At 39.6% G+C, this 20,460-nt stretch overlaps 1 protein-coding gene across 11 annotated transcripts in view; it reads right to left on the bottom strand.

Moving 5' to 3' along the window:
* IRAG1 (inositol 1,4,5-triphosphate receptor associated 1) overlaps positions 1-20,460 on the bottom strand; it is a 155,382-nt gene that overhangs the window by 65,543 nt on the left and 69,379 nt on the right. For 5 of the 11 annotated variants that reach the window (XM_074997386.1, XM_074997389.1, XM_074997385.1 and 2 more), the window contains 5 exons: positions 10,135-10,235; positions 5,591-5,661; positions 2,669-2,842; positions 1,291-1,368; positions 582-631 (listed from right to left, as the gene is read on the bottom strand). In XM_074997386.1, the coding sequence (XP_074853487.1) occupies positions 582-631; positions 1,291-1,368; positions 2,669-2,842; positions 5,591-5,661; positions 10,135-10,235 (474 nt within the window). The remainder of the gene's footprint in view (positions 1-581; positions 632-1,290; positions 1,369-2,668; positions 2,843-5,590; positions 5,662-10,134; positions 10,236-20,460) is intronic. The other 6 variants (XM_074997396.1, XM_074997391.1, XM_074997393.1 and 3 more) reach the window with 4 other exon arrangements.

The following is a 20,460-nucleotide window of genomic DNA, read 5'->3' as shown; positions in this document are numbered from 1 at the left end:
CATGATACTTCAGAAAAGGTCATTATGTTCTGTAACTAGTCTTCAAAGTTAGCGCATTAATCTTACTACAACCTAAACAAAAAGATAAAAAGCAGTCAAGTAGCACTTTAAAGACAAGCAAAATAACTTATTAGGTGAGTGACAGACCCACTTCTTCAGACCATATCCAGACCAGAACAGAGAACCAAAAACAGTAATCATGGAGGACAAATCAGAAAAAAATGATCAAAGTGAGCAAATCAGAGAGTGGAGAGGTGTGGTGCGGGGGGGGGAAGGTCAAGAATTAGATTAAGCCAAGTATGCAAACGAGCCCCTCTAGTGACTCAGAAAATTATTATAATGTATTATTATTATAAAATTATTATAAATTGTTTTGCTAGTCTTCAACGTGCTACTTGACTGCTTTTCGTTTTGAGAATATACAGACTAGCATAGCTCCCTCTCTGTTACTCAGCAAGAGATGTATCTTTAGCTCTAACTCATGCAGGACAGTATGAGTATATTCTTAGAGAGTAAAAGGACAGTGTAAAATGGTATTATTATAAATTACCATCTATCACAGCCAGCATCTGCAGTCTTACCTGCAGTGGAGATAATGACCCAGTGCCTGTGACTATACATACATCAGGTCCTACAAAAGAAACAAAATAGATTCTGATTTTATTTTTTGTTTATTATATTTCAACATCACCCACACCCACAAACCCTCAAGATAATTGAGGGGGAAGGTTTCAAAGGCACAAAGATTTAAAATTTACAACTTAGATATCACAATTCATAAAGTTGTATTTTAACAAGGAAACAATAAGAAAGGGAAAAAATGTCCATTCTGTTGCAAGAACAGTGGAAATAGAACACTCAATATTACAGCAAAGCTTCACAATTGAGGACAATAAAACACAGGGTAACCTAGGAAAACATTACATGCAAACTGTCTTAATATATCTGTTCCATCTTATATTTAGACGTGGCACTCTGAGTAAGTTTCCCAGACCTGAAGAAGAGCTCTGTGTAAGCTTGTCTCACCTATAGAAGTTTGTCCAATAAAAGATACTGGCCCAATTACAGAGACAAGGATACCTACCCTGTCTCTAGTATCCTGGGACTGGAATGGGTACAACACTGCATACATATCAGTGTATTGTGGGATTTCACAAACTATCATTTTCAAAGAGACTTGTGAATTTATGAACCTTAGCTACTTTTCAACGGATGAAAATGTGGCCTAATAGGCATTTTTTCCTGGCTTTGTAAAATAGTTTACATTTGAACATGTATAGATAAGTTTACCTGTTGGGATTGGAAGAGTGAAAGAGTTGTTCTGAGATGGTACAGGTGAAACTCTGGGACTAAGTGTAGGGGAAACCGCTTCATTAAAAAAGGAAAAAAGAAGGAGAAAGCATTAGGTAATTTTTGGCTTGTGCTTTCAAAGCATCCTGCTCAAATTAAAAAAAAAAAAATGCAGAGAGTGGTAGCATAATCATCTGACGGTAATGTTCATGGCCACAGGATTTCCAAGCGTCCCCACATGATTTCAGATTGCTAAAAATGTTTTTGGGAAAATGGAAACTAGTTTCTAAAAATAAAAATAAATCCTGTTGAGAAACAACAGATTAACTCCTGAATGGATTAAATATGATCCCCAAATGCTACTTTTCTATTGCATTTGTGAGCCATCTGCATGAGCTGTCTGCACTGTGACACAGGGAAGTGGATGTGCAGGAGGGAGGCTTTGAGAATTTGTACACACTATGAATTGAAAAGGGTGGTAGACCCCGAACTGAAGATCAACAGGATGCTGCTTCTGCATCTACTAGTTATATCTCGCAATAATTTTTGGATCAAACACTAGTTGAGTCTGAAGGCCATGAAGAATATTTTGTGACAAGATATTTTCCCTTAGCCCCATTGCGCTACAATATATTTTTTTGAAGGATGGCCTGTATGTGCCCACTTGTTTGCAACATCAAGCCCGTAAAGAAAAAAAACTAGTCACGATAACGACAATAATAATGGATTATAGTTTCAATGACTCGATTCTGAAAAAGGATGATAAAAATGGGTTATAAACAAAAATGTTATCAATAGAAAATATGAATGAAAAAAATTGTTTTCCCCTAGAAAGTTTCAAATAATTTTAAACAAAATGTGTGCTTTCAAAATGAAATGACAATTTTCTTTTTGTTTTCATGAAAATGTCATTTCCTTTTGTTTTTTCAACAAATGTTAAAGTTGGAAAAAATTGTCATTTCATATTAATAGTCTGCCATAAAATGTCCTTTTATTAATTTTTAAACACAAATGAAATAAAACAACTTTTTAAGTCAACTCAATTTTAATTTAGTTTAGAAGTATGGAATGAAAACAAAAGTTTTTAATTTAGAGAGAGTTCCTGTTGGGGGAGGGGCAGGGGAGTTTAAAAATGACATTTTTCTATCCGGAATTCAATATTTGGGTTGGGAAAACTTTATGCACAAAAAGTTCACCAGGTCTAGATTAGCTGACTGGAAAGGCCTTACGCTGAACTTTGAAGACAGTGAGAAACCTTCAGGGAGATTAACAACATACTATGTGCACACAGCCATTAACTATGAGTGGATCACGTGCCTCGTACATCAGCAAACCTCTGATTTCTATGTAACATGTTATTTTCACACCTTGCACCTACCGGTGGCAGATTCTGGAAGACTGCTTCTTGATTTTCTGCCTCTGCGCATTAGGAACCTCTCACTCACTCTCTTTGCTTCTTCTAGTAACTCAAGATTCTTCTTTTTATCTTCATCTGAGATTTTGACATCTGGCAGTTGGTCATGTACCAGATCAATCACCTGACCTGTATTGTCTCAGTAGCAAAGCATGTGACTTAGATCTGTATAGTATAACTATGTCTCTAGATAATTTGTTGCATAATTAAAAAAAATCATGTGTGCCTACAATATGGTTTAAAACATACCTATAACTGAGTTATTAAACATTAACCATCCACATTCAACAATGTTCCAGTGGTGCTGTCCCCTACCACTGATGATCTTCTGTGAAATGAAATCAGTGGAAGTGAAGGTGTCACCACCCCTTTCAACAGCTGCATTAACATAAACCTTGGTTTCCCACATACCACCCACTCTTATTTCTATTATTCATTTTCTTTGTTTATGAAAGCAAGTGCAACAGTACTACTATGTCAGCGAGTACTACAGGTTGAACCTCTAGTCCAGTACCCGCAGGACCTTACTAGATGCATATCTGAAATTGACTGTATTTCCTAGTGTAAACAAAGCGTAGGTGACAAGTCAACTTGGGTGCCTTTGAACATTTTACCTTCAGGGGCCTGTCAAAAACCTCTCTTATTGGACCTCATCCAAAGTCCATTATGGTAAGGAAGGGCAGGTCTACACTAAAAGGGAAAGTCCAATTAAGGTACACAACTTGTCAGCAAGGTAGCTGGAATTGATGTACCTTAATTTGGGCTTCTGTATCATCTGCACTGTGGGAGGTTGATGGGAGTGAATTCTCCCATTGCTTTCCCTACTCCTAATGACGGGCAAGAGTCCCAAGGTCAGTGTGGGCACACTGTGAGTTTGAGTTCATCTCTACCAGGTGGAATGCTGGAAGATCGATTGCAGCTGCATCAGTTTTCCTGGTAGTGAAGACATATCTTGAAAAGAATCCTATTGACTTCAAGTGCGTTGGCTCAGGGCCTCAATTATCTTTTAAAAAGAGCCTAAGGGAACAGACTTCACATCAAACAATTCTCATTTTCTTAGAGCTCTCTCACTTTCTGACCAAACAACAGTTTATGAGAGTGCATGCATGACTTGTGGGCTGCTTCTCTTCTAGCTGGCATGTAGGGCTACATGTGACACAGTCCACTTACATCTCCAGGCATTTTAGAATTTAATTTCAGCAGTGCCATAGTTTGGTCGCTTTCTCACATCTTTGATTCTGTTTGAGTTTACATGTCTGGAGCTGGCACATACCAAATACTATGCTATTTTTGAAAACAGCTCCAAATATAATTTTAAAAGAACAAATCTGCCTCAGTATATTATTGGGATTTTTATTCATGAAATCATACATTCATAACTTTAATATAATCTATAAAACAAACTGAAATTATCCAACCAGAAATACTTATAATGTATTTCAATTTACAACTGCATTTTACATGAACCATTTTTTGTGTTGTGAAATCAGGTTTGAATTTCTGAAGTTTGGTTTGGTTTCTCTCTCTTTCTTTGTATCTACACATGCCCCTCCATTATCATGTTAATGAGGCAGTTCATAATATGCTAATGAGATGCTGGTATGAATATTCCATACCTCATTAGCATAATGGGGGTCGCACATGATTTGAACGTGCTGCTTTCGGAATGCATGCTGCCAGTGTAGACGAAGGCCTTTCAAAAGGACCCCCTGGCTTCAAAAGCCCCTTCTTCCTATTTCATTTTAGGAAGAAGGGGCTTTCAAAGTCAGGGGGTCCTTTCAAAAGGCCCCTGACTACACAGGTGGCATGCATTCCAAAAGCAGCACTTTCGAATCATGTCCGGACATCATTATGCTAATGAGGCATTGCATATTCATGTAAGTGTCTCATTAACATGCTTCTTCTGAAAGAAGGGGGCATGTGTGGACTAAGTTCTTTCCTTTCCTGCCTTGAAGTAGTAGCTTATGTCTGCTTATTCCTTTATCTTTTCATACTTTAGTGTAATCATGCCTATAATTCTGTACAGTCTGTGCTGGCAAGTCAAGATATCATAAATAGAGATGGGTCTGCAGCAACAGGCCAGATACAAACACACATGAGATGAAATCCTGGTCTTATTGAAGTTAGAGGAAGTTTTTCCCCCTGACCTCAACAGGGCCAGCATTTCTTCTCCAAACTTTGGAAAGTTCACTAAATGCATATACGTATGGTAAAAGTCAGATTCTATAGCCTATATTCCTACTGAGTAGTACAGAAGTAACTCAGTGGTCATGTTTATGGAGTAAGGTAACTGCAAGGAAGAGCAACAAAATCTCCCTGTAAATCATGTGCTTATTTTCATTACCTATTTAGCTGATAACATAACTGACCTGAATATTTTGACAGCTACCGATTCCTGATGTTTTTCTTTCAGTTTGACATCTGATTATGCATAAGGAATAAGCAATGAAAACCCAAAACTATCGTACTTTTCACAAAACAGAAGGTGCTAAGACAACATATCTCCAGCCTTCTAAAGAAAGAGTAAGCTCTATTTTATTACTGTATTTTTGAAGTGCTATAAAAGATGTATTTCCCTAGCTCTGCTCATCTGTGTATACTGTGTATTATTTACCTGTAGTAGGTACATCTTAAACTCAGGATGATAATTTACCCTACTACATCATTATCAAGTATTTTTGTGCATGCGTTATACTCTGTACAGGAGAGGGATTATAGAGTCATTTCAATTTCTGTGGGATAGATTCTTCACTGATGTAAATTGGTGCGGCTTCACCCAAGTTAACAGAATATGCTATTCCAGTGGAGAGCTATTTCAATCTTTTTTCCACATGCTTTGCACAGATTTTGTTTGGGGAAAAATACATTAACAGAACTACTTCTTACCAACTGAAGTCAGTGAATTAACTGAAGTCCTAGTGTGTCGGTTAGAATGCCTTAGATGAGGACTGTGAGGTCTAGGGAAAAACAAAACAACACAGGAGTAAGTAACAAGGAAAAAAAATAAAATAATGCTATTATATATATTCATGAATATACACAGAGAGGTCTATAACACTAACATGCTTTCTAATTTTCTGGTATGTTTCTTGGAAAACAATAATGTAAAAATAACTAACTTTCCTTCTTCCCCCAAATCACAATTTGACACACAGTTAACCAGTGACATTTTTGTTTAAAAAAAAAAAAAAAAAAAAAGTGCCAGCACTCAGCTGACTCACCCCTCTTCCCCAGCCACACCCAATTAACTATTGTCTCAGAATGTTAAACATACTATGCTCAAGTTGATAAAGGTTTGTGTTCATTTTCCCATAAGTGTTATGTCTGACATTTTAAGTTTTTCAAAACCTGGGGTAAGACATGCAAACACCCTTTCTTCAAAAGTTCTGAACTTGCTTTACTGAAAATTGTTTAGCTAGTCACCTCCTTTCTAAAGGTTGATCCAATTAAAAAAAAAATCAGTGAAAAGATTCCCTTTTAGTTCAATGGCAGTAGGGTTAGACCCTGAAACAAATATGCTTGTGTTGCTGAGTTCTCTAATACTTTTCTAAACAAGGGAAAAATCAAGGAAGCAATGTATTGCAAAAATCACTCCCAACAGGTAGCAGGTTTGACTTCTACTGACAGCCTTGAATTCCATAAAGGTATTCACCTTTTTTCCAACAACATCTGTACCTTTTAAGTTCAGTGTCATGATTTAAGACTGAATTAAAACTAATGCAAGAGTGATAATTCACTGTGGTTATTTGTTTTCTCTGAGATCAAAAAAATCAATTTTTTAAAATGGATATTAAGCTACGACAACATGTGTTACTGGGTAGCTAAAAGGCCCAAGTTTAGCAAAGATGTAACACATAATTAACTTTAACTATATTGATACCCCTGTACCTTTTGAACAAAGCATTTAAGCATGTATTTAAAATTCAGGGAGAATTTACATCCCACTGATGTGAATGCTTAAGTGCTTTGTTGAACAGTGATATTATCGCGTTTAAAGTTTAGCATGTACTATGTATTGCACTGGGTTCAGAATTTGGAATTTCTCTCTTCCATTTCATTAGTCATATCTGTTACACAGAGCTATTACCTTTTATTAACTGTTTGATGGCTACTTTCAAATAAATGTGGTCTCACTCAGGTTACCAGCCAACTCTAACTTTTTAAAAGAGAACTCAAATGGTTTTTACCAGTATTCCTAAGATTTCCCACTCTTTGGGAAAAAATTACTGCCAATACATGTTTACTAAATAATGGCTTGCCCTGGGGAAACTTCAGGGATGTCAGCTTTCTCACAATGCACATGGTAGTGAAACTATACACAATAGCACTTACTGATGTTGATAGTTATAATGGTGTAAGTTTTAATCATTTATTCAACACTAGAGATAATGTATACAAGACTGGAAATAAGTCTCTCTCTAACAGATGTGCCATCAAATAAATATGCTGAGAGAAATAGTTTTCATACACACATGAAAATATAAAATGCAAAGTAAGAATAAATAAAATATTTGCAAAAGCTGTCAGTACAACTTGCAAAGCATTTTTAGAACAACAAGAAGTCTTGTGGCACCATATAGACTAACAGATATATTGGAGCATAAGCTTTTGTGGGCAAAGACCCACTTCATCAGATGCATGAGTTGGGGGGGGTTGGTTTCAGAGGGGTATTTAAAGAATGGGAAAATTCTCATTCTTTAAATACCCCTCTGAAACCACACCCCCCCCCCCCACTCATGCATCTGATGAAGTGGGTCTTTGCCTACGAAAGCTTATGCTCCAAAATAGCTGTTAGTCTATAAAGGTACCACAGGACTTCTTCTTGTTCTTGAAGCTACAGACTAACGTGGCTACCTCTCTGATATAAAGCATTTTTAGTTTCCCTGATTTCCTTTGGAAATTACATTACATTACAAGTAGGCCTTGTTACTAATTGTTCCTGAATGCTATAAATGCTACTTCTGCTTTAAAATTTAGTTAATTTGTTATATTCTCTACTAATTTAAAGTTTAAATAAATGGAATGTTCTCAATTTTTCCAAGTACAAAATATTGTATTGATACATAGCTCCTGCAAAGTATGTTATAGGTTCTGTTTAATATGAACTACTGCTAATATTATACATAAACTTTTCGGCATGATGCTAAGATATAATAGCACAGGTTGAACCTCTCTATTCCAGAACTCTCTCGTCCAGCATCATCCGTAATCTGGCATGATTTTAGTTAGCTGCATGACCACTTATGTGTGTGGTGAAGTTTCCAGTGGTCTCAAAATTTGTTTACAGCCATCACTCCTGTCTCTCGGTGTTCTGTACTGTTATTTAGCTGTAATTTACCCCTAATGCCCGTTAACCAGTGACATTGTTGATAATGCTGCTAGACAATATGACCTCACAAGGTCTGGAAAATTCTCTCATCTGGCACCAGTCAGGTTCCGAGGGTGCCAGATTAGAGAGGTCCAAACTGTGGCAGGCATAATTTAAAACAGCACTCTCATTAGTTGGTTAATGAAATAGGAGTTGAAGTATCAGATTCAGACTATGCATGCTGTACACAGTGATTAAGCTAACAAGGAATAATACATACAGTAAACTCTTCCATATCCAGCAAGCTCGGGACGGGGAGGTTGCCAGATATTCAGATACTATGGATAACCGAGAGGATCCCTTCACCATCTGGGGTTTGAACTATAGCAGTGCTCACTCCTGGCAGCTTGGCCCCTGGAGTACCATCCCCACGAGAGCAGCCTGCTCTGTGCTCCCAGAGGCTCAAGCTGCAGCCCATGCTGCCTCCGCATGCTCTGGCCACCCATCCCACTACACTCCCTGCTGGGGTAAGCAGTTTCTAGTGGCAGGCCCTGGCGCGTGTTCCCATGTGAGGGAAGGATCTTGGCTCCTGTGCTCTAGCCACACATCCCGCTGCACTCCCCACAAGAATTAAGCAGCTCCCAGCCTGGGGCGACAGCAGCCCCCCAAAGAACTGAAAATAACCAGCCCCAATGCCAAAGGAGGTGGTGGAGGGTGGGAAGATCTGCAATGAGCCACTCTTTTGGGCATATCGCTTCCCTGGGAGCAGCCCCCACTGCAAGGCCCCATCCATGCACTCTCTTGGCCCCTCTCCTGCCTGGGTGGAGCCAGGGTGCAGCTCCTCCTGCAAAGGGAGAGCCCAGCAGGATGGGGATAGGGGAGGAAGGAAGATGCCATGTAAAGCTGAGCCCCACAAGGGAAGATTTGCACCTTGACCCATGGGGTGGGAGTGCAAGTGGCAGCTCCACGCCCAGGCTTGTAGTCATTTAAAAAAGTGTAGCAGTGCCTGTCCTGCACCCAGGGTGGCCACCAGCCCACTTCTCCTTTACCACTACCCCCAGCAGCCTCCAGGATTTCCTGCCACTGCTGCCCCAAGAGAAAACCACCTGCTCCAGGCAGGGGCTACTGAGTGCCTCCCGCTCTGCTTAGCTTCATGGCCAGGGCCCTTTCTCCTGCTCCCTGCACTGCTTGGAGCCCCTTGGTCTCCTTGTTTGGTTTTCACCATTACACCTGATAGCACCTGGCAGGGGCGCTAATTATTTGAGAGTAGCAGTTAACTGAATACCAGTTAAAAGAGAGTTTACTGTATCAAGCATTTGAACAAAAGAAAACATATTTCCAAATCCTCCTCATTTTACATAGGCCACTGGCCACTTGTGTGAGCAAAATCAGCTGGGTTTGCCCCTCACTGTCAAGTAGTGAGCTAAATTGTAAGATTTTGCCATTGAACTGATGAGGGAGGAGCTCAGGGAAGAATTTGTGCCTTTCTCCTGAGGTGTAATCCCTTCTGAAGCTGCCCAGTTTGTGCTGCCTGGTGGTAATACAGGGAGCTGATCCGGGGTGAAGGGGTCTGGGATATTGAGCTTGGAGTAAAGCATATGGAAGGATTAGTCTCTGCATCCCTGCACAAGGGCAGAGTGTTCCAGAACACACCATCACACAAAGGGACAGTGGCGTTTCTCACATGAGGAAGGACTACGCCCATAAGTAATAGCTGTCACACTGGGTCCATATTATGTAAAAATTCTATTTTCATAGTTGTTTTACTCTCATGTTTGCTCAAACTTTAAATTATGTTAATCTGAAAGATGTTTATGTCAGCAGTCCTTATTTACGTCAAACTCCTATAAACGTTGTCTGGATTTTTTCCAGAGTTCAGTTCCTTACATGACTTAACCTAGAACCTATGCCTTTGATATCAATTATGAGATCTCTGTAATGTCACTCCCCTTATGTAAAGATAACTACAGAACTATAAAGATACTATACCTTGTTATAAATAAAAATAAAATGATTTCTTTAAAATGATGTAAATTTCAAACCAACAACCTTTGAGATGTGTGTCTTGGAAGTATTACGTTGATTATGCATAAACTGGTAATACATGTATTTTGTGTAGTACCTGTTCACCAGATTTTTATCAATTTCTATGTCTCTGTAGACCGCATTCTCTGGAAGAACAATAGACGGTGTACTGCATGTTGTCTCCTCAACAGTAGACTCCTGAATGGTTTGTGACAAAAATGTGGTTAAGCAAAAATTTAAAACACTGAAAAATAATCTTGCATATGGAATGCAAAATTTATTTATCGATTTTCCAGGAGAAAAGATGAACATGGTTCAGCAATAAACGAGTTACTTCTCCTTCAAACAACAGATAATGAAATTTATCATTAACTGTAAGTCTTCAGGAGAAATGAAGGGTAGGCATTGATATGAAATTTCTTCACATAGGGCATGATGTTAGCAGTCTATGCACAGGGTAAAAATCAGTAAACGGCTGGGCTTCAAAAGGACTTTCAGGAGTAGACCCACTGAAGATCATGAGAGCTATGTGAATGCAAGAAAATGGAAAGAACTGATTCTTTACAATGGTAGGTTAAATTAGGTGCAAAATTACGTTTTGCAGTATTCAGAGTTGCTTCAGCATGTAGAAACTATTATATTCAAGTTGTTGTATTGTTTGCTTTGTTTTGTTATTTTGTATTGTTTGATTGTTCCCTATCACATCAACATGACTTAGCAGTGCCTGTTGTAAATAATTATAGAGGTATATTCAGATTTTACGAGAGCCAGATATTTTAATAAATGCAATATTTAATTTTTAAAGGTTTACATGGCAGCCTGCGTCAGTGTGTGGTGGTGGTTGTGGCATTGGCTCCAGAATAGCAGAGAGAAAAGCTGGGTTTGGTAACACTTCTTTTACTGGAAACAAGCTTTTCTGCTTCATAAAGTGCTTATTCAGGTCTGGGAAAGGTATCTATGGATCTCAAAAGTTATGTTGTGGTGGTCACCAGTGCAATGGACATATGCTTTGCATCTGTTATGGCAGCACACGTGCTGCTTGGAATTGCTAGTTCCTTGTCCGTAGGGAACTTGTTCTGACAATGAGCTTGGCAAGTTTGACGGTGTGAAGGCCAGAAGAAAGGGTTCATAAAACAATTATTTCAGAACGTGGTCTCCACAGAGTATGCAATCATTTAATGATATGCTATATATGTTCCATGTGGTGTGATAAGGGTATGTAATTAGAGGTGTGTAGTTTCTATACTGAAGCAGGTTTTCTTGGTGCATTTGGATAGCCCATTCCATGACGCAATCTATTTCTTTGATGGAGCATTTGATTATCATGGGTCTAAGTGTGTGAAGACATATGTCTAGGACTTTCTCCTCAGAGCATGGTCTGGCTGTAAGTAACAGATTTTTAGTGTGTTTTTGGTGATTACGGGATACGTGAAGCTAAGGGTCATGAGCCGTAGGTCTCTTGCATCTGCCTGAAGAGTTCTAATACTGAAGCTGATTGTGAGGTCCTGGAAGTCAAGCTGCTGTGAGAGTGTGTCCTAAAGAGAGTCTGACGGATGGGTTGTTCTTGTTGAAGGCCGAGATCACTGTCAGAAGCAAGCTCCCCACAGGCAACTCAAAGTAGCGCCAGACCCTACCATTTCTAGAAATGCAAAACCTGCATACATATCTCCACTTCCATGATGACAAAACCTCCCCCATTTCTCATACACATGCATTTTACCATATGTGGTATTTCTCATCGAATATACTACATGCACCAATAACAACTATGTGGTTGAAACCAAGTAATTCGTATTTTTTTTTCTGGAATTAACTCACAAAGATGATGGTAGTAGAAAAAAATGCCATATCCCCTACGGATGAACACTTTTCACAGAGCGATCACCTAGTATGTGACTTCTCAATTTTCATTAGACCCCTGCACACCAACACCTTCAAAAGGCAAGCTCTGAAGCTTGAATTCATAATTTTGCTATGCACTGAAAATCATGGTCTTAGTAAACATTCTGGATTTGTGGATTACTAGAAGATATACCTGATGTTGCTTGGGTCCTTCAGGGCAGTGGGCTGGGCATGTGAAGGGGTGCAGGAGTATGGCAGGAGCTTGGAAATGTTGGTGGGGGGGCTTAGGGCAGGGGGCATAAAGGTTGCAAGAATCAAGGCACTTCACCTTGAATGATCTTTTAAAACATGTTAACTATTTATGCTTAACAATCTCTCCCACCTTGTAGTTAGCTGTGACACTCTGGCTGCGTCTACACTAGCAAGTTCTTTTGAAATATTTTTTTTTTTGAAAGAAAAGGGCTGTTCTGAAAGATCCAGTGGAGCATCTACACATAAAAAGTGTGCTTTCGAAAGTAAATCGAAAGAACATGGCACTCCTTTTGAAAGCACTCTTCCACTCCTGTTTCAGGAACAGTGCCTTCTTTCGAAAGAAAACGTGCTTAGAGTCCCCTTTTTCCCCCAAAAGAGCAGTCCTCATGGCACCTGATTTTTTGATCGCTGGTCTGTTCTTTCACAAGAGCAGGGGCTGTGCAGGCTCTCTCTTTCGAAAGAGCAGATCACGCTTTTGATCCACTTTTGTGTGTGGGCGCACTCTTTCAAAAGAAGTTCTTTCGGAAGAGATCATCTGGAAGGGCTTCTTCGGAAGAATCTCTGTAGTGTAAACATAGCCTCTGAGTACCTTTCCCAGAGCTGAAGAAGAGTTCTGTGGGTCTGAAAAGCTCCTCTCTTTCACCAACAGAAGTTGGCCCAACAAAAGATACAGGCTCATCCACCTTGTCTCAGGGTGGCAGAGCTATCCCATCCATTGGATGGTTTGGGGCTGTTGCCCTGAGCTCCATGGATTGGGGAGCCCCAAATTTCAGGAGGATGTGATGCTTGGGGGCTACGAGCAGGGCCACTGTCTCTGTGCTCTGCTGCACCTCAGTGGCTCCTGGTGTTGCTCAGGGAGGAGGGGTCAGAGCAGAGTGAAGTAGAGAGAGGTGGGGTGGGATGGAACAGAAAGAGGTAGGGTGGAGTAGGAGTAGTAAGAGGAGGGGTGTGTGACAGGCCTCACACCCCACCAGGGATGGACCCACTAGTAGGTGTCAGCACTGAAGGTCAAATTCTTTAAAGCTGTATTCAGTGTGAGAGAAGTGCACCAATTGAAGATATATTGAAATCACAGCACAACACAATTACAATATCCTGCATTTGGATTTGTAAACTGAAATTTGTGCATGCAAATCAGGCAATTATACCATCTCCACATTCCAGTGAATCCTGTTAAAAAGGTTAGGAACACCAATTCTTTAATCCCTTTCCTTCCCTCCTGCCCCCTGCCTTTACCAAATTAGCACAGTTCATTTTTTGTTTGATAAAAAAAATTGCATAGGTCTTGTAAATCTACACCAGCACTGACTCCAGCTGCTTCATTTCCTTTATCAGTCCTTAAACATTTATACCATGTCAACAGTTTCTGTGGAATGCAGGTTGAACCTCTCTAGCTCAGCAACATCTGTAATCCAATACGATTTTAGTTAGTTGGATGACCACTTATCATGGCTGTAGCCAAGTTTCCTGTGTCCAATAAAGTTCATTTACAGCCTCCAGTCCTGGCTCTCAGGGTTCTGTTATTTAGCTGTAATTTACCTCTAAATGTCTTCTCAGAGCCCAGTAAGCAGTGAAAGTCTTGGTAATGATGACCTCCCATGGTCTGGCAAATCCTTTCACTTGGCACCAGTCAGGTCCCCAGGGTGCTGGACTAGAGAGGTTCAGCCTGTATTTAGACAAATGAAACAGCACAGTATCCATCTGTGCTGGACATATGGCGGCAGCGGAGGTGGCCCTGACAGCTCTGGTAAGTCACTGGCATTGAATTAAAATGGGGGACAGGGGCTGGGGGCACCTGGCTCTGGGGGAGGAGGAGGGCATTTATTCAGAGCAGGAGCTGGGAGTGGTTGGCTCACGGGGAGCCTGATCAAGGGAGGTGGGACGGAATGTGGTGAATATGGAAAGATGACAACCAAAAGTGTGGCAATCTTTGAATTTCCGTTGGACACTGCTGCCTCAGACAGACTGCCAACAGATGTCAAATCCCCGGATTATTTAATGTCCGATTCCAGCTCCATGATAGGTTCAGATCCCACAGAGAGCTTTCATTTTCATACAAATGACTTTCTTACAAAATGGGTTTTGATTCTGATGCCCAATAGTTATATCTGAAAAGACTCAAATTCCAAAGAAGTTAATCATGGAACTGCACAAGTAATTTTCATATGCCCGCAGACTAGATAACTGAAGTCACAAGTAGCTATAGAAAACAATGGCAAAAATAAGGGTTTTACAAATGCCACTGACAATTTTTTCAATTTGCTTTATTAAATAAGGACTATGTTCTCACACCTGTACTCACATTGAATAGCAGCAACGAAGGGTCCTGTGGCACCTTACAGACTAACAGAAAAGTTTAGAGCATGAGCTTTCGTGAGTTAACTCACTTCTTCAGATGCTGGTCCGAGACGGCAAAAGTAGGCTTCCAGATCACCGCAGAACTGTATCATGTTTGTGCGTGTGGTGGGGCAAAAAGAGAGTCCCCGAGAAAGGGCAGACTCTTCTGCTGAGCTGAGTGTGTAGCTGGACAGATTGATGATATTGCTGGCTGAGTTAGTGGTACCACTGCTGTGGCTCTGTGTGGCAGGCAGGAGTTTAGAAAGTTTGCAGTCCTTTTTCTTCTGTGTAGTAGTGAAGTGTCTAGTGTAAATCTCTTGTCTTATTTTAGTAAAGTTCAGCAGCGTGGAAGTTTCTGTTGAAGGTTGGTTATTGATGAAAGACTCCAGATTGGAGAGCTCTTTTTTGATGTTCTCCTGTTTGTTGTACAGGACGCTGATCAGGTGGTTCCTCAGTTTCTTTGTGAGTGTGTGGCATAATCTCTCACTGTAGTCTGTGCAGTATGTAGATTGCAAAGGATTTTTCACCTTCAGTCCATTTGGTATGATGTCCATTCGTTTGCAGTTGGAGAGAAAGATGATGTCTGTCTGAATTTGTGCAAGCTTCCTCGTGAGATTGATAGATTTCCATTCCATACGGCTAAATGCAGTGCCTTGCATGTTAAGTATCAGAGGGGTAGCCGTGTTAGTCTGGATCTGTAGCAGCAACGAAGGGTCCTGTGGCACCTTATAGACTAACAGAAAAGTTTTGAGCATGAGCTTTCGTGAGTTAACTCACCAGCATCTGAAGAAGTGAGTTAACTCACAAAAGCTCATGCTCAAAACTTTTCTGTTAGTCTATAAGGTGCCACAGGACCCTTCGTTGCTGCTACAGATCCAGACTAACATGGCTACCCCTCTGATACTTCACATTGAATAGTACTTCCCAAATATTTTTACTGATTCCAACACTTTGTTCCCCAAGCCTCTTTCAATTAATTTCAATAAGGGCAATTCCAATTTACCTCACTGCTGCCCCCAACGTCCATAAATTGGAATTACCCTTATTGACCTATATAAAAGGTCATATTTATCCTCAACCTTTGTGTAAGATTTCCATTATTACCTGTTGGAGGTCTAGGAAGGAGAGCAGAAGCCAGGGAAGCCATGGCGGGGGCTGGATGGAAAGCCCCTTGCATGGGAGCAGCAGCTTATCCCAGGGGCCAGGCGGGATTCCGTGGCTGGATGAGAAGCTCCAGGCTGGGGAGCAGCGTCTCATTGCTGGAACTAGGCTGGGAGCCATTGCCCTGGGAAGCTGCTGCCAGGGCTGGGTGGGAAGCCTCAAGGCCAGGAAATGGTGGGTCTTCCCCAGGGCCAGGCTGAAAGACACAGACCCAGGAAGCTGCAGCTGGGGAGGGGTGGCTGGGGCCACGAGCTGGAGAGCCTGAGGGTGTGGGGAGTTGGGGAGCTGTATGTGACAGCAGGGAAGGCAGCCCCAGAGTGGGGGCTGGAATGCTAGTCAGGGGATGGGGGAGGGAACCGAATTGTCCACCTCTGGTCTGGAAAATCCCAGGGTAGTTGAACCTGTACTATGATTTGAAAACTTCTGTTTAGAAAAATATGGTAAGAACTGTTAGAGGAACCTATATCCACAACTGTTAACAACTATACATTTATATTGTCTCTGCCCATGGCCTACACTGTACAGCTGGGAGTACTGCCAAAAGTTAAGAGGCAGATACTGGAGGTGTGGAAGCCTTTTCCTATATACTTATCTAGAAGTAGCATCAGTGCTTTATTTGTGAAAAGAGAGGAGCTGATACTCTGCCAGCTCCCTGACCCAACACCAGGGTTTGCAGGGCTGGAGCTGCCAGTGGGGCTCTCTGCCCCAGCTGGCTACCAGTCATGGGGCTGGTAGGATCCCTCCACCACCTGGCTGGGGATCCCATTGCTAGGGCCGCCAAGGTTCCAGTACTCAGTACCGGCAAGTACCAGCACAAAAGAGGCACTGAATAGTATCAGTAGAAAGTACAAGAAAAGCATTTGAAATTAAGACCTGTGTATCTGCCATACACAATCAAAAGATTAAGCCTTTTACCCATATCCAAATAACTGTCAAGTACATTATGTTGTCACCCAAACATCATCCATATTCAGTCGGATGGTTACATATTTCTGAAGTTCTTTCTTTGTGATAGAGGATGATTGAAAGACTTATTTGGTTCAACATTCAGGAGAAAATAGCTCCAAATTAGTAAAAATTGTATCAGCATTTTTTTAGAAATGCAGAAGTTGCATATGAAAAAGAATGATGCTAGGTGAAATAGTCAGTGCAAAAATATACGCATACAAGTAGAGCCAAATACAGAGGGAGGATAAACATGGTAACTCTCAGCATGGGGTGAGCATTTAAAACACATGAATTCTAATTACAACTCTCTAGACAGTCCACTTAACATCTGACTCAATTCCTCCATCTGGGAAATTCACATCTTTTCCTCCATAATTGGGTGATTACAAAGATTACTGTCTGTAAAATGTTTTGAAGTTATTATGTATGTGCTGAGTGGGGTGATACTGTGTGCAAACAGAAAGAGAAACAAGGAAAAATTCATTGTATAATTTGTATTTTCATAAACAAATGTATTTTGTTATATCTGATGCAAACAAGTTTGAGAAGCCTCAATTCACAGAAAACTATTGATAAAATACAGTGTAGGCTCCTTTTAAGAAGTGACAACAACATTTATATGTATTTTAGAAAAAATGGATGGAAAACACCATTCTGCAATACTGTTAGTATTTCTAGCTGGAATTAAAGTTGCCCACAAGTGAATGGTGTTTTCATCCCTCTTTTCTGAAGGGGACAGCTATCAGAGCAACAGGATAATTTGCTGTAGCTTCATTTTCAGTAGACCTCAAAAATTGATTTGGAGGACTTCTACCAACTAGTCACTGACATGTAGGAAGTAGAAAAATATTTGCTATAGAATACAACTAAATACAACTTAATAGAAAGAGTTAAGAACCAAGACAATTCTAATGAAATACATTCTGAACCAATTAAAATAGAATTTCTAAAGCAAAGCCACAATACAATATAGCTATATCATGGCGAGTTTTTGAGGGCCTCATTTCACCTCAGTTACACACCCAATAAGTGAAAGCCTGGCCTAAAAGACACTAACCATTGACTTCATCGAGTAATGGATTCAGCAGAATCTGGCTCTTAATAGTTCTGAAAGCTTCTAAAACAACCTGTTGTGGCACAGATTCACATGTGATTATCTATGTTGTAAATGCAAACTGGCGCTGAGTGAAACGTATTTGTTCCAACCATGCTCAGTGAAGTAATGCAATTTATAACAAAGATACATAGACAATCAGAAGATGGGTTTAAAATCTGTACAATTTAGGGTTGCAATATTAAAATTAGTTTGTAAGTGCCTACTCAAAGGACATAGATCAATGAAAGCCATTCCAACAAAACTGAAATCTACACTCCAAAATTAGGGGTATTTTCAAAACAAAACAAAAAAAAAAGTTTCTGACATTCAGGCTAAAGCTAACTACTTAATCTGAAACCACTGAAATATGTTTAAAGTAATATTTTGATACCTTTAATTAATGAGTCATTTACTTGCTAATCTCCCCATTTGAGGAAATCTTAAAAATGCATTGTACTATACAAAGTCATCACAAACAGTAATCTAGTGGACAAGTGTACAACTGACCTAGGATAAAATATACTCTGACCTTACCAATTCTCAAATTGTTTGGCATTAAGTATATGACAATAATTAATTTTTATAAGTAAATTTTTCTCAAGTGTTCCTGAATACACTTATTGAGATAAATTCAGGGGAATAAACAATGGCTTCAAAATGGTATAAGACTTAAAAACACATGGTATTACTGCAACTGAACCTGTAAATCCTCCTTCTCAAAAAGCACATGATTAAAATCAAGATGACAAAAGCAAAGTGATAAAATAAATTTTGGCTAGGGCTTCAACTTTAGGTTCAAAATTATTGATTTTAAAACATTCACCACATTTTTGATTTGCTGGTAAACGGGACTTACATAAAAAATATTCAAACAGATCCTCATTTCCATGTCCATAAATCTCATTTAGATGTCACACCCATGTTGGTGATCATAGGGAAATGGGAATCAAGGAAAATAAAAACATCAAAAAACAGTGCAGATTTAAATTTAAAGTAAAATAACTTCCTTTATATTTCGAAAAATAAATAGCAAAACCTAGAAACTCTGATTATTATAATAGGAGACTGTAAAGGCAACAGTGACATTGCTTTTAAATTATGATGACTTTCTCATAAGTAGAATTAGACCTGAAAACAGATTTTTATATAGTCGCGTGCTATTGATTCAGTAAACTGGGCATGCAGCTAACTCACAAAAACTAGTTCATCACACAGAAGAAAAGAAAAGGAAATTCATTTGCCCAGATATCTGGAAGAAAAGAGGGTGAAAGGAGAGCAGGAATGGACACAAAGGACAGGAAGACTTTAGAAAAAAAATTTGTACTCTAGAAATTAAAATGTAAAGGTATATGTTGGATAAGAGTGGCCTTTTGAAGAATTTATTTATGCAACTATATATCTGAAGATCATTTAAAACTAAAGCTGAATACTCAGATTGTACATCTAAAAATCTATAAAAGAATTTCTTTAGAGATGTGATTTTATAATCTTCAGAAACAAATTAATGTAATATTTAAAAAAAGTTTTAAACTAAGGTCCTGTAGACATATTACAGTAATGCACAACTGTTTTTGTCAGTAAATTCAGAAACTGACAGCATATACCTCTGGGCTGGCACATGCCTGTTAAATGGCTTCATTACCACTTAATGGCTCTCTCACAGGTTCAGTGTACTGCTAATAGGTCTGGCAAACTGGAAGCAGGTTCACTTTTCAGTTGCTAGATCCTGCCTGGAAGAAGGCTCACCAGGCTGCAAGAGCTTGTAGGAATGGTCAGACTAGGGATAAGAAGAGGGGAGAGGTTGGGAACTAAGGCCCAGGAAAGGCATTGCCTTCCCTTGCCTTTTATACCTGCTACCCAGCTCTATGAGCTCTTGAATAGTTGCAGTGGTAATCTCCTCTTGCCCTCTCCCTTACGCACCTATGCAAGAAATGGCTACAGTTCAGACATTAGACAATAACACAGAATCCTAAAGTACTTTAGTACAAACAAAATGACATCTCAAACAAAACTGCCTCAGAAAGGATGTATGTGCTGTGAATAATTTGAAGCACATGGCATGAATTCTTTTCTCTTTCCTTCAGGACAGAACAGTCACCCCTTATTTGAAATTAAATAATCAACCTGAGTAACTCAAAATGTGATGAACAAAAGTGGTAGAAGCCCAAATCAAACTTTCCTAAACAATATTTCGAATCAGCCTCAAACTAAAACTGTACAGTACACTAACTACCCTTTTCCCATGTTCTCTGATTCACCACTCTCTATAAAGTGCTCCACCTATCCTCTTTCTCAGGAATTTTTAAAAGAAACAATAGCATTAGTAGTTTATTTCAGAAATAAAATGAAAGTCACCCTTTGTGTATTCTAAGACCTCGTCTCAAAATACATAAATATTTTTTTCGAAGTTCAAAGGACATTTGTTTCAGTAATTCTAACTGCTTACCACATATAATCCAAATCCAGGAAAGAAGAACAGATCACACTTGAAATGAAGTTTGACAACCGTAAACTATTTGTATATTTACATGTCAGAAAGAAAATATTTATAATGGCAATAAAATGCATAGCACTGTACATGATATGCATAAGTACAGATTTGCTAAAATGACACCAACTTGTTTCTAGTTCCAAATTGAACCTAAGAAAGGCCACAGACCAAATAGCCAGTCTTCTGGAAGTGGCCAGGGCCAGATGCTTCAAACACAACAAAGCAATAATTGAGTGAACCATACCCTAATGTCAGGTTCCAGCTTCTTTTGATCAGAGAGTTACCAACATACCTGG

The sequence above is a fragment of the Carettochelys insculpta genome, chromosome 6, assembly GCF_033958435.1.
Source record: "Carettochelys insculpta isolate YL-2023 chromosome 6, ASM3395843v1, whole genome shotgun sequence".
In the NCBI taxonomy this organism is placed as follows: domain Eukaryota; kingdom Metazoa; phylum Chordata; order Testudines; family Carettochelyidae; genus Carettochelys; species Carettochelys insculpta.
Note: the sequence above shows the minus strand (reverse complement) of the source record. Positions and strands in the feature narration are given on the sequence as shown.